Source organism: Natrix helvetica, assembly GCF_964273705.1.
Source record: "Natrix helvetica genome assembly, chromosome: 2".
In the NCBI taxonomy this organism is placed as follows: Eukaryota; Metazoa; Chordata; class Lepidosauria; order Squamata; family Natricidae; genus Natrix; species Natrix helvetica.
Window position 1 is genome coordinate 17,472,030 of NC_138552.1, and position 13,917 is coordinate 17,485,946.

Genomic DNA, 13,917 nt, shown 5'->3' on the forward strand with positions numbered 1-13,917 from the left:
TTGTTTGTTATTTATTTATGAATATATTACCCATAATTGGATAGTGTTAATCAAGCTGAAGTTGCATCTACGGAGACATGTACTGAATAAAATGATGGGGAAAGGGAATGAAAATCCTCGCAGCTTCCAGAATTTGGAAGGAAAACATCTAATCCCCTCTGCAACCAGAAATAGGTGCAATATACTTCGCAGCTCTAGTAGTGAGAAAACTACAGGCACTGTTGTACGGGTCGGTTCTGGCTGCTGCCAGTTTGCTCAGGAACACTTTATGTATGCGCTTGATGCACACTATGTGTGCATGCGCGGTACTTGAAAATGCTTCTGTGCATATGCAGGAGCAAAAAACAAGATGGCGGTGTCTATGGCGCAGCCGATAGAAACGGTTTGGGGGCATGGCAGACCGAATTACTATCTACTCAGCCGAACTGGTCCGAACCAGTAGGAACCCACCTCTGCACTGTTGGGATAAACGAAGGTTTTTTAGAATAGATTGGACAACCATTTCTCTGAAATGTTATAAGGTTTCCTGCTTGAGCAGGGGATTGGACAAGGAGACCTGCCAACGTCCCTTCCAACTCTCTTAAATACCATATTTTTCGGACTATAGGAAGCACCTTTTTCCCTCAAAAAAGAGGCTGAAAATCTGGGTGCGTCTTATACACTGAATACAGCATTTTTGGCCTCCCAAAACCCCGCCCCCTTTGCAAAATGACCTTGCAGAGCCTGTAGGAGGCTTTCAGAGAGCTCCTGGGGGCTGGGGAGGGCAGAGACTTTGCCCCCAGTCCCCAGGAGCACTCTATAAACGCCCTAAAGGCTAAGCATGCACTTTTTTTGACAAAATATGGGCCCTTCTTTGGGAGGTCTGCAAAGTGCAAAAACTTTTTTTTTTAAATTTTCCTCTTCAAAATCTTGGTGCGTCTCATACTCCGAAAAATACGGTAAGTTGTTTTATGTTCCTAGGCCACTTTCAAAGTTGCAGGCACAACCCATCCACCCTAGACTGGCATGGATGTGCTGGGTATCCACTTTGTAGAACTTTGGAGCATAGCCACGTTCAGATCAGAAGCTGGCAATGCAGATTTAAGAAGGGAAAACAATGTGTGTTGCAAAGATAGTCGGGCTCTCTCTCCTCCATTCTTTTTCAGAGCGAAGTGCGGTGGGTTTGTGTTCAGAAAGATGCATGTGCCAGTGTTGGGGGAAGGGGACCATAAAAATGAAAGATGCGTTTAGAAAACTGGATCGTGTTGAGTATCAGCAGACTGTTCGTGGTGGGCGATTGCCGGAGTGTTCCCCACTATCTCACCGGGGCTGCAGGCATATCTAAAGTTGCCCACTACAATAAGATAGTCAGAGGGCTCCATCAATCAGAGGCAAGAATATTTAGTTATCAGTGCCAGAAACTCCACAAATAAAAAGCCCCTTCCCCTGCTTTGATAAGGCGACTGCTGTCCCAGGTCTTATCAAGTCTCTCCAACCACAGGGGGAAAACAAAGATTCCCACTTCATTCATGGAGAGAGAGGCTTCTGAAACGCAGGGTGGGGGTGGGGATGGGGGGGGGGAGAAGGGACTTTCCTTTAGACACAGTCAGCCACGTTTCACTTCCAGAGATCCCTGCTTTGTAGAACCAGCTTTGTTGAATGGAAACAGGGGATATGAATGAAGGACAGGTGGCGGGGGAATACACCGTCTGTATTTCTAATCAGAAAGTATCAGGGGCTTCTAACTGGAGATGGAGGAAGGGAACGGGCAAGGAAGATGCTATCATGAAATGCAGACTGCAGTCCAAATTGGCGCCTGGTTCAAATAAATTATTCTGAAAGGTAGCAATTCAATAGGGCACATCCTTGGCAAACACAAGGGCGAAACGTTCAGGGCGAGAATAACCCGAGGAGAAAAGCTAGTGTAGGACAGACACGTGGGCTGGAACACGCGCCTTTCCAGGAATGAATGAAATTGTCTTGAGGTGAGTCAAGATTGTGGTTTCACCGGCACAACGCCTGATGTCTGGAACTTTATCCAGGGAGTCCTTCCCCCTTGGTAGTTCTGCCATCTGGGGACACCACTTAATGTTTGCTGCCAATATGAAATGTCTTGAGGGTGGAAAGGAGGTCAGGCTGTGTCTGCAGCTCTTAAATGTGTTGTATGTTTTCAATTGTTATGAACTGGTATTGATGGGCACGCCAGAATCTATGGGAGAAGGTGGGTATAATGAATAACAGAGCTGGAAGGGATCTTGGAGGTCTTCTAGTCCAACCCCATGCTGAAGCAGAAAACCCTATACCATTTCAGACAAATGGTTGTCCAATTTCTTCTTTAAAACATGCAGGGTTGGAGCACCCACAACTTCTGAAGGCAAGTTGATCTACTGATTATTGTTTTCACTGTGAGGAAATTTCTCCTTAATTCTAGGTTGCTTTTCTCCTTCATTAGTTTCAATCCATTGCTTCTTGGCCTGCCTTCAGGTGCTTTGGAGAATAGGTTGACCCTCTTTTCTTCATGAAAATATTGGAACACTCTATCATGTCATCCCTAGTCCATCTTCTCACTAGACATCCCCAATTCCTGCAACTGTTCTTCATATGTTTTAGCCTCCAATTCCCTAATTATTTCTGCTGATCTTCTCTGCACTCTTCCCAGAATCTCTACATCTTTCATTTAAATAAACATTTAAATGCATAAATAATAATGCACTATTACTGTTCATGCATAGATGATTGTGGGATAACCCACTTGGCACTTCTTCAAAGGCACTGCCCATCTAGTTAACCAGGATTCCAGGTGTATAGGTTTCCTTAAAGGTAAAGGTTCCCCTCGCACATATGTCCTTCTGTTTCAAAGCCGAAGAGCCAGTGCTGTCCGAAGATATCTCAGTGGTCATGTGGCCAGCATGACTGGAACGCTGTTACCTTGCCACCAAAAGTGGTACCTATTTTTCTACTTGCTTTTTTACATGCTTTTGAACTGCTAGGTTGGCAGAAACTGGGACAAGTAATCAGGGGAGCTCACCCCGTTATGAGGCCAAGCTCAGCGTCTTAGTCACTGACCCACCATGTCCCACAGGTTTCCTTAGGCTTCCTCTAACTGCAATTTTCCTGGGCTGGGCTGAGGCTTCAGGCATCCTCCTCCTCGCCCTGATTTTGGAACCCAACTGGGGGGCGGGTGGGGGGGAGGCTCTGCCCTCTCCCTGGCCTGGAGGGCTCCTTGGAGCTCGCGTAGCTTCCGCCCAAGGGCTGCAAACACGGCAGCTTGGCAGCCTGAGCTACCGAGAAGCGCCGTCGGCGTCGCGGCTGGACGGGAGCTCAGGAAAGGCTCCCCACGTTCTTTCCCTCACTCTGCCCGTCGAGGGGGCGACTTCGCCTGACGGCCGAAGCGTCCTCCAGAGAAAGGCTCAGAGCCAGACTGGAATAAAGGACGGCCGGTGGGCGGGGGCGGAATGTCGAAGTGGAGGGAGCGCGCATGGGGCGGGCGGGGGGAGAAGAGGGGGGGAGTTCGGCTGCCGCTCGTCGGGCCAGCCAGTCAGCAAGAGGGAGGCGCGCCACGTCCCCCCCCCCAACTTCGAGTTGGCCTCCCCGAGGGGGATAAAGGGGGGGGAGCAGGGTCACGTGCCTGACCTTTGCTGACACTTCTCCCCCCTGCCGGCGTATAAAAGCGGGTCAGCCGGCGACTCGAAGCAGCGCCTCGCTCAGGCTCCGCAAGGCTCGGACCTCTCCGTGCTTGTCTCGCCTCTCTCGACCGAGCGCTCGGCGGACTCTGCCCCGCGACGCCCTTCCGACGCCGGCTCCAACCCAGCCCCGCGATGGCCCGCCCGGAGACCTTGCCGCTCCTGCCGAAGCCCCGCGGGCAACCCTTCCCGCTCCTGGCTCTCGTCGCCTTTGCGCTGCTCCTGCAAGGGCGCGGCGGGCGGGCGGCTTCTTTCCAGGGCGTCGACGGAGCGCCCCCGATGGCCAAGATCTACCCCCGAGGCAGTCACTGGGCAGTGGGTGAGTCAGAGTCCCCTCACCCCACCCACCCCAGGGTCCCACCTGGGCTTCCCCGGGAGGCTGACTTGGCTAGGAACCCGCGACCCGGGTGCTCGTTTCCTTACTTATAGCCTTCGTTGGGCAGAGGGGCAGGAAACCAACATGGGCATCTAGGAGAAGTAGGTTTCAGTACAGGGATTGATTTTGCTTGCAGGACCCGGAGTTGCCAGTCTGTGAACTGGAACCCTACTTTCCGCACAATCAGCCCCTGGTTGGGAAAAATAGCCAGGATACCGGCCAGAATAACAAAATTCGAAGGGACCTTGGAGGTCTTCTAGTCCAACCCCCTGCTTAGGTAGGAAACCCTACACCACTTCAGACAAATGGTTATCCAACATCTTTTTAAAAACGTGGAGTGTTGGGGCATTCACAACTCCTGGAGGCAAGTTGTTCCACTGGTTAATTATTCTAACTGTGAGGAAATTTCTCCTTGGTTCTAGGTTGCTTCTCTCCTTGATTAGTTTCCCTGCTAAACAGTAGGAGTTTGAAGCTTTAGTCCTTTAATTGCATTCTCAATGGAAAGAGATCTGCCGAATGGAATAGAATAGAATAGAACAACAACAGAGTTGGAAGGGACCTTGGAGGTCTTCTAGTCCAACCCCCTTCTTAGGCAGGAAACTCTACACCACTGCAGACAAATGGTTATCCAACATCTTTTTAAAAACTTCCAGTGTTGGGGCATTCACAACGTCTGGAGGCAAGTTGTTCCACTGATTATTTGTTCTCATGGTTAGGAAATTTCTCCTTATTTCTAGGCTGTTTCTCTCCTTGATTAGTTTCCACCCATTGCTGCTTCTTCTGCCTTCTGGTGCTTTGGAGAATGGCTTGACTCCCTCTTCTTCGTGGCAGCCCCTGAGATATTTGAACATTGCTATCATGCCACCCCTAGTCCTTCTTTTCATTAAAGTAGATAGACTAGAGTAGCTTTGTGTGTCTTCAAAAAGTGGACTATCTCTGCCTCCCCCCCCCCCCCCCCCAAGTGACTTACCTTAGAGAACTTCCATGCCATGGCTTTCCATTTCCTTCCAGGTTCTCCATCTCCGGTCTGTAAAACTCCACATCCATGACTCCCTTTGGTGTCCCAGTTTTCTTTTAAATCCCAAAGGAAAATGTTGGGGAAGAGCTTGTCCCTTGGGCTTTTAAAAGGATGGGCAGCCAAGGAGGCATCCAAAGGATGAAAAGGAACACAACAGAAAGCCGCCACATAAAGATGCACATCAGAAATCTGTCGGTGGTGGCACACTCGGCTGCCTCCAATGATGAAATTAATTCAAAAAATATATAAAATTAAATGAGAGGTGCCTGCCCTAGCGGACCAAATTCCTGGAGATTGGGAAGCCAATTCTCCACTAAAATACTTACTCTTTTCAGTTGCTAATTTAAATTGTTTGTAATAAAAGTGTTTTAGGGAAGGGGCGGTAGGCTGGGAAGAAGTAAAGTAAGGAAGAAGAACTCAGGGGGAAAAAAGAGCTACAAGCTAGAGAAAGAGATATCCTGTTCTCTAAATATTGTTAGAACTACCCTTTATTTCCCTCTTCTGCATAAGGATCAGAAATTTTCCACTGGGAATTTATTTCACTGGCAAATCCAATTGAGATTCGAAGCATCGTTTGCCTGTATTAAAGCAAAGATCACAAACATATTGTCCATGAAAGTAGATCAAGAAAAGATGAATTCGATGGCAGTCATAATCAATTGAATATTGGCTCTTCATAATAATTGTGTTCCTCTTCTGTTTGTCATGGAAAGTTCCAGCGAGCTGTGTAGAACATACGAGCCTCTGTTTTAGCTGCTGAGACTTAACTGAGCATCACCCATGGGTGTTTTGTGAGGTCTAAAAAGTTTTTCCTTACTTCAAGGAAAGCGTGGTTATTGCCAGACAGATGACTATGTTCTTCACCATATTTGACATTTGGCACAGAGGAACAGAATAGAGAAGACATCAGGAGAGCTTCAATAATTCTCTTGAATTGTTCCAAGCCAATCAACGTGGATGTCATGGTCTTCAGACCCCAAAAGATGTCCCCATTGACACTAATTTCATGGCACATTATTTTCTTCTTGCAGGCCACTTCATGGGGAAAAAGAGTACTGGAGATTTTCCTTACCTATATGAAGACCGGCAAGAGATGCCCTTCTCTTTGCTGCCAGATAACGCCAAACAGCCGGCCAGCTATTTGCAACAGGACGAATCCTTCAAGGCGCTGCTCAAACGCATGGAAGAGGATGAAGATCAAAATACTCAGGTTCTCCGGGAAGAGTTGCCTTTTTCTTCCAAAAATGTTTGGGGGACGGAGGAAAGCAGCAGCTTCAAAGATGTAAGTGAGGTTTCCGTAACCCCACCTGTTACTCGTTGCATTCTCGTTATTGGATGCTTTAACGTTCTTCTGTTCAGTTTGCTCGCTGTGAAAATGTGTGTGGCAGGCAGAAACCGCCTCTCTTTAATTCCTGTCTCTTTCCTCATTCAGATGAATAAAAATTCGCTTCAGGGATTCTTTTTTTAGGAGATAAATAATAATAATAATAATAATAATAATAATAATAATAATAATAATAATAATAATAATAATAATAATAATAATAATAATAAAAAAATTGAATTTATTAGCCGCTCCCTCTCCAGACAGGACTCGGGGCGGCGTATAATAAAACATATAAAACATAAAACATGTGCAAACACATAGACATCCAAATACACACATATACAAAGACATACATGCACGGACATACATGCACGGAGGAGGTAACAGATTACATCACATTTAGACAATTAAAAGTCACCACTAAAATACCCCATTAGTAATACCACAATTTAAAATTTAAAAGGACTGTCAGGAGGAATAAGAAAAAATTTACGGTTGAGCCGTAATAAAGATTTCAAAGAAATGAAATTACTGCACTGATGACATTAACTAATTGGGCAATGAAATACCTGCTCTTCCCCCTCCCCTACCAATCAAATGGATAAAAATTTGTCTTGAACCATCTAATTGCCAAATATGCCTATAAGAGGAGAGCCCTGTTTGCTGCTTTTATAGACCTTACAGCAGCATTTGATATGGTAAGTAGAGAAGTACTATGGAGTAAAACTGACATCTCTTAAAATAGAGCCTAGACTCCTGGCTTTGATTAAAGCCCTTTACACAAGTACTTGTTTGAGGGTGCGGCATGGGTTTAATGGGGCTCTGGCTAACAGGATTCACACAAATAAAGGGGTTAAGGCAAGGGTGTATCCTGGCCCCCATTGTTATTTAGTTTATATATCAATGACTTGCTAGGGTTAGTGATGGATCCCATGGTAGACATGCTGATGATCCGAAATACTTACTGTAACAGCTTCCTTTATGCTGATGATATGATTTTATTATCACTAGTAGGATAAAAATTTGTTTTGGGGATTCTTTCTTAAGGGGGACAGATTTCAAAGAAATCTTCATGGGAAGAGTGACCTAGGAAAAGTGTCCTATATCTACTTACTTAGTGGCAAGGTGATCAAGACTTATAAATGTCCTTTCTTGATGATTTTACTGCACTGATGACATTACCTAATTAGATAACGTCTGCAAGCAAACAGCTAAGTTCAGAGAGCCCCAAGGACTTTACACAGTTTTTTTGTTGTTGTGCCATTCTCATTGGCTTCCCACATGCCAGTGAAATCCAAATCCCAAAGAATTCCCATAAAAATGGATACCTCTTGTCAGGCATTCCCTGTTAGAGAAAGAAATTTCAGACATATGTTCTCTAGTAGCTCAACAGGTTGGAATTGTGTGACATAACTGCTGCTTTGGGTTTATCTAAAAGCAGAATTAGATCGAGACATCAACCTTTGCCATTAGATTTCCAAATATCGTATTTGTCTGTAAAAAAAAATAACCCAAAAAGTCGGGGATTAATCTGAAATACTCTAAAGAGGGGAAGCTGTAAAAATGCTTTGCCTGGATGATTGAATACTGGTTCAGCATCATCTCCAGGATATCAAACTGAGTTGCAGTTTGAGATCATTTGAATTGGAGAAATAATGGAGAGGCCAATCTTCCCTAGTAACCATATTTTTCGGAGTATAAGACACACCTTTTTCCCTCAAAGAGGCTGAAAATCTGGGTGCATCTTATACACTGAATACAGCATTTTTTGCCTCCCGAAACCCTGCTCTTTTCACCAAAATGGCCATGCATCGCTTTTAGGAGGCTTTCAGAGAGCTCCTGGAGGCTGGGAAAGGCAGAAATGAGCAAAAAATGCCCCCCCCAGCCCCCAGGAGCATTCTATAAGCCTCCTAAAGGCTATCCATGCCCTTTTTAAAATGAAAAACAGGCCATTTTTTGCTCATTTTTGCCCCCCTCCGGAGCACTCTACAAGCCTCTTAAAGGCTATTCATGCCCCCTTTTTGGGGGGAGAAAAAACGGGCCCATTTTTGTGAAAAATGGGCTATTTTTGGGAGGTTTGCAGAATGCAAACACTTTTTTAAAAATTTGCCTCTTCAAAATCTTGGTGCGTCTTATACTCTGGTGCGTCTTATACTCCGAAAAATACAGTAGTATTATTGTATATACAGTAGTTCCTGTATAAAAATACAGGAACAGTAGTTCCATCCAGTTAACACCCCATAAAGGACATCAGTTTAAAAACAAAAGCTAATATTTGACATTTGTATTAGAATTCTACCATGAGTACATATTTAAATAGGGGCATCATGAAGCTACATCATTCCTATTGCTAAAGGAACTGTGGTGGGCAATGCAAGTACATGCAATGGAGTCGTCGAGGCATAGTTGCAACACTAAAGAAAGATAAAAAGGCTCTTGAAATGCTGCATGAAGTACATCAGAGGTTTATCACTACTCTTCTGTCAATAACCTCTGATGTAGATGCCTTTGTTAAAGAAGAGTTAGCCTTCTGCAAGAGACATGTCATAAATATAAAGGACCTTCTCTTTGGTACTACAAACAAGATTTGGCCAGGGAGAAACTTTTAGATTCATTATAAGGCAAGTCTTGTGCATTTGTATGAACTGTTTGTATTCCCCACCCACAAAACATTTCTACTTTTCCTTCTATTAGCTTCCTTCCTTCCTTCCTTCCTTCCTTCCTTCCTTCCTTCCTTCCTTCCTTCCTTCCTTCCTTCCTTCCTTCCTTCCTTTATCTGACTTTGCTCTAGGATTTTTTTGACTTTCGTTGGAAGTTCCTGTGCATGAAAAATGCTCTTCTCAGACCTCATGCTGAATCTCTGATGGGGTCTCATATTTTCTTAACTGCCTGAGGATCTTTCTTATATCATGAAATAATACGAAATCTAGGAAGTCATTTAGGGTAAAGGCTAGGGGAATGGATTGAAAAACCAGAACTATATTTTTATATATAAGCCAATTGCTTTCAAAGTGTGATTGCTTTCAAATCAAAGTGATTTTTGATGGAGGGATGTATAGAGATACATAAATAAACAAAGGAAAACCTCTGGTCACAACCATAATTTGTTCCATAACTTTGGTCGCAACTCGATTCGGTCGTGACCTGAACCTAACCAAAATTAATGCATGGTCGCTATTGTTTCTAAACAATCACCAGGAAATTTGACACTTACAAAAACCACCTGATTTGGTGGTGGTCAGAATTGTTCATGACCAGAGGTTCTACTGTATGACATTTTGCAGGAGGACAACTGTGTTACTCTGTCCTATCCAAAAATCAGAAGGAGTCAGGGAACACTTTTTTCAAACTAAAAGATTTTGCTGAAAGGCACAGACTGTTTGTGAGCTTTTTAATAAAATGTGTTAGCTTGAAAAGGTGATCTCAGTCTCCTTCTAATTTATAAACACATATACGTCTCCATTTTATTAAGTTATTTCTTAGTTTGTTCCACAACAAAGGCAATCTATGATCGGAACATGGGAAGGATAGTGAGGAGTTGAGAGATGATATTTTCTGCTAATCATAGTAGCACATTGGCTGAAAGGGAGCACCTTATCTTCCTCCTTTCTTCTAGGTTTGAGATATTTTGAGGACATCTGACTAGCATTCATTGCTGAGATAGGAAACCAGCAAGTCTCAAACACATCACTGAGAAAGGGGAGAGTTGTGGTTTCTTTAAACATCCTACACATTGTGGTATAGTGTTTTTTCTCCACTGGGACCGGTCTATCAGGGCAACCTGGTCTACCCAATTATGGGATGGAGCATACTGCTCCTGTTTTCGCCTTTCAGCCCCAATCCAGGGGCCTTCGCAGGCAGTTGATTTCGCGACAGACAATTTTTGTGTTAAATTTATGTTTTACCAGCAAAGAAAAATAAAAGGGAACTAGTATAGCTCTATTTCAAGCTATTTAGCTCTCATTAGCTTGCCATACCCTTCTGGATCAAATGGCTAGCTGATGAGAGCTAAATACCATATTTTTCGGAGTATAAGATGCACCTTAGTTTTTGCGGAGGAAAATAGGGGGGGAAATTCTGCCTATCGGGTATTCATCTGGCTAGCGTCCTTAGTCTTGTCAGCTTCAGCACATAAGTTTTCTGGTTTTGAGCTCGCGTGCTCACGCTTTTTATCCCCTGGTTGGGGATAAAAAACAGCTTCTAAAGCATAGCTGATCGTCAGAGAGAGAAGCAATGAGGAAAGCAGGAAAAGCACCTTGTTAGCGCCTCATTAGGGCTGAAAAAAAAAGCTTCAAAAAAGCTACATTTGGAGTATAAGATGTACCCAAATTTTTAGCCTCTTTTTGGGGGGGTGGGGGTGGAGACTGCGTTTTATACTCCAAAAAATGTGGTAGCTTGAAATAGATATATACTAGTCTCTCTTTATTTTTATTTGTCAGTAAAATATAAATTTAACATCTTCGTATTGTGTGTGTGTGTATTAGGTGGGGAAAGAGGTGTTCATAACTTTGCAACAAGTGAAACCTCAAGAAGACTGCTCATTCTTGAGTTCAGAAACACATACCATATTTTTCAGAGTATAAGATGCACCTTTTTCCCTCAAAGAAGAGGGTGAAAATGTGGGTGCAACTTATACATTGAATTCAGCATTTTTGGCCTCCTGAAACCCTACCCCCTGTGCATAGCCTTTAGGAGGCTTCCAGAGTGCTCCTGGGGGCTGGGGAGGACAAATTTTTTTGCCCCCTCCCCAGTCCCCAGAAGCACTCTATAAAGGCTATTTTTTTGACAAAAAAACGGGCCCGTTTTCATGAAAAAGGGGCCGTTTTTGGGAGGTCTGCAGAGTGCAAAAATATATATTTTTTAATTTGTCTCTTCAAAATCTTGGTGCGTCTTATACTCTGAAAAATACGGTAGATCCTAGTAAATTTGCTCATCGGCAACCCATTCTCAGCCAAGGAATTAGGCAGCAGAAGCTGGGGACAAGACTAAGAGTGTCCAGTGCTTGTCTGCCTGGTGGACAGTGTTGTGCACGTCCTAAGCCTCCTCAACTAGCTTGATGCTCTGGATATAAAGAAGGTGCTTTCCATTGTTAGATGCTGCTTGACGCTGCGTTGCTCAATTCCACTCCAAGGGCCAGGGATGACATCCTGACTCACCTTGTTTACCTGATCATCTGACGAACACAAATGTGGTCTTCAGAGTCGACTCCTTTTGGGGCTCTTTGTCATCCGCATTTGCCCACCCCACATGGAAGAGCGTGAAATAGCGTGTAGAAAAAGACCTGTTGGTGCTTCAACAATTCTCTCTTTTTTCCCCCTCTCTTCTCTCAGATGGTGGAGCTCCTGTTGCAAGTACTGGATAAAAAGGAAAGCACTCCAAGTTGAAATGACTGCCATCCAGTGCTGAAAACATAGAATAATGTCTTTAAGAGACTGTTGTTTCATAAGCATTTTATTGTACATGATAACTAAATGATTATCTTTTCTGTCAAAACACGATTCCCCACCCACCCCTGTCAGTATAAAAGAACACCTGTTTACTTGTTTCTCCTAACAGTGGCTACACTTGTCCGACGGCTTTCCGCCCTCTTTCCAAGCAGGGTTTTTCTTGTGTGAATTGCTTTGTTGTATATAATTGTCAATGAAGGGTCTTCCAATTCTCTGACAATACTTTACCATTTCTCTCTTCAATCCCTGCAATCTTTTACCTTGCGATCATTCTGCATTTCAATATGCACAATAAATAAATATATATATTTAAAAAAAAGATCGGCATTTTTATTGATCTGGGAGCACACGATATAAATGGCTAAGACGCTGAGCTTGTCAGTCAGAAAAGTTGGCAATTTGGCAGTTCAAATCCCTAGTGCCCCATAACGGAGTGAGTCCTCGTTACTTGTCCCAGCTTTAACCAACCTAGCAGTTCGAAAGCATGTAAAAAATGCAAGTAGAAAAATAGGGACCAGCTTTGGTGGGAAGGTAACAGCGCTCTGCACGCCTTCAGCATTTAGTCATACCGGCCACATGACCATGGAGACGTCTTTGGACAGCGCTGGCTCTTTGGCTTTGAAACGGAGATGAGCACTGCCCCCTTGAGTCAGGAACAACTAGCACATACTGTATGTGCAAGGGGAACCTTTACCTTCACCTTACATTCAGCACACTGGGACACAAGTTCCATGATGGGGCTCACATTGGAGAAATACTTAAGGAGCAACATATAAAACATGTAGTCTCCAGAAGCTTCAATTGGTGCAAAATGCAGCAGCCCACATGGTTTTGTGCAAGTCTAGATTTGCACATGTGTCTCCTCTCTTGTTCGAGCTGTATTGATAGCTGATTTGCTTTCAAGTCCAATTCAAGATGCTGGTTGTCACCCTTAAAGCCCTACATGGCCTGAAGCTAGTTATTTGAAGGACCTTCTTTATCCAGGTACATCGACCTGGCCCGTCAGAGTGGGGAGGCAGCAGGGGTGGGTTTCACATAAGTTTACCACCAGTTTGCTGTGCACCGAAACAATTTGCTTGTGTGTGTGGCTTACACGCATGTGCACGGCTTAGAAAACGTGGCAAAATAGGACGACATAGATCCGGGGCTGGTGGGCCCCACAGGTTGCCACTACCGGTTGGCCTGAACCGATCTGAACCAGCTGAATACTACCACTGGGAGGCATGGGATGTTACAGGAAACCACTCCTAAGGAGATCCACCTAGTAGCAAGAAGAAAGGCTGTCTTCTTGGTAGCTTGCTCCCTGAGGAACTTCATCCCTGCAGAAATAAGATGGGCTCCCACCATGATACTCTTTCAAAAGAACCTGAAGATATGGTTTTGCCAGAGGACCTGGATACTCAGAGTGATATGGTGACCCGTTTGATTAGTGTCACCTGGGGGTCGGGTTTTATCTGGCAACAGTGCAGATTATCGCTTGCAATTGGCATGTAACAGCTACTATAGCTTTGTCTCTGGACTTTTGTCCTGTGTTAAAGATGAAAGCCATGGGGGAGGCAAGCTAGGAGGTCCTTCAATTATCTACTTTAGGAAGAAGACACTTGAAGGTGCTTTTGAGGTAGCTCCTTTGTGGAAACTAGATGTCATTGGGGGAAAAAGATTTGAGGAATGGTCTCTCCCAAATTAAATCTAAAATGGTCTCGAGAAAGATCTGATCTTGACTTTATGATGTAGGCAATGGCTTGCATGTTCCTTGGAAACAGAACGATGAACAAGGTGGACTATTAATGAAATCTAACTTGATCTCAAACTCTTTCTAATGGTGCTCTGAAGTGGAAGATAACACCGATGCCAATGGATACAAATCAGGGCTGCTGAAAAATAAGAGGGAGCAATCAATCTGCTGGTGAGAAATTTGCTCTTCTTGAGTTGCTCCAGTTTTTTTTAAAAGAACAGCTTCCAAGTAACAGCTCAATAAGCTTCACCATGGAAGAGGCAAAACATGGACTGGTAGATAGGCAGAGGTGGGTTCCTGCCGACGCAGTGCTGCCATCTTGTTGTTTCAGTCATGCGGAAGCTTATTGAGC

The 13,917-nt window shown here is 44.3% G+C and overlaps 1 protein-coding gene across 1 annotated transcript; it reads left to right on the plus strand.

Annotated features, from left to right (window-relative positions):
• Positions 1-3,692: 3,692 nt before the first annotated feature.
• Positions 3,693-12,115, plus strand: GRP (gastrin releasing peptide). Its single transcript, XM_081943762.1, has 3 exons — positions 3,693-3,981; positions 6,088-6,338; positions 11,714-12,115. Exons 1-3 carry the CDS (start codon positions 3,798-3,800, stop codon positions 11,765-11,767), a joined length of 489 nt encoding a protein of 162 aa, XP_081799888.1. The 5' UTR covers positions 3,693-3,797; the 3' UTR covers positions 11,768-12,115.
• Positions 12,116-13,917: the final 1,802 nt, after the last annotated feature.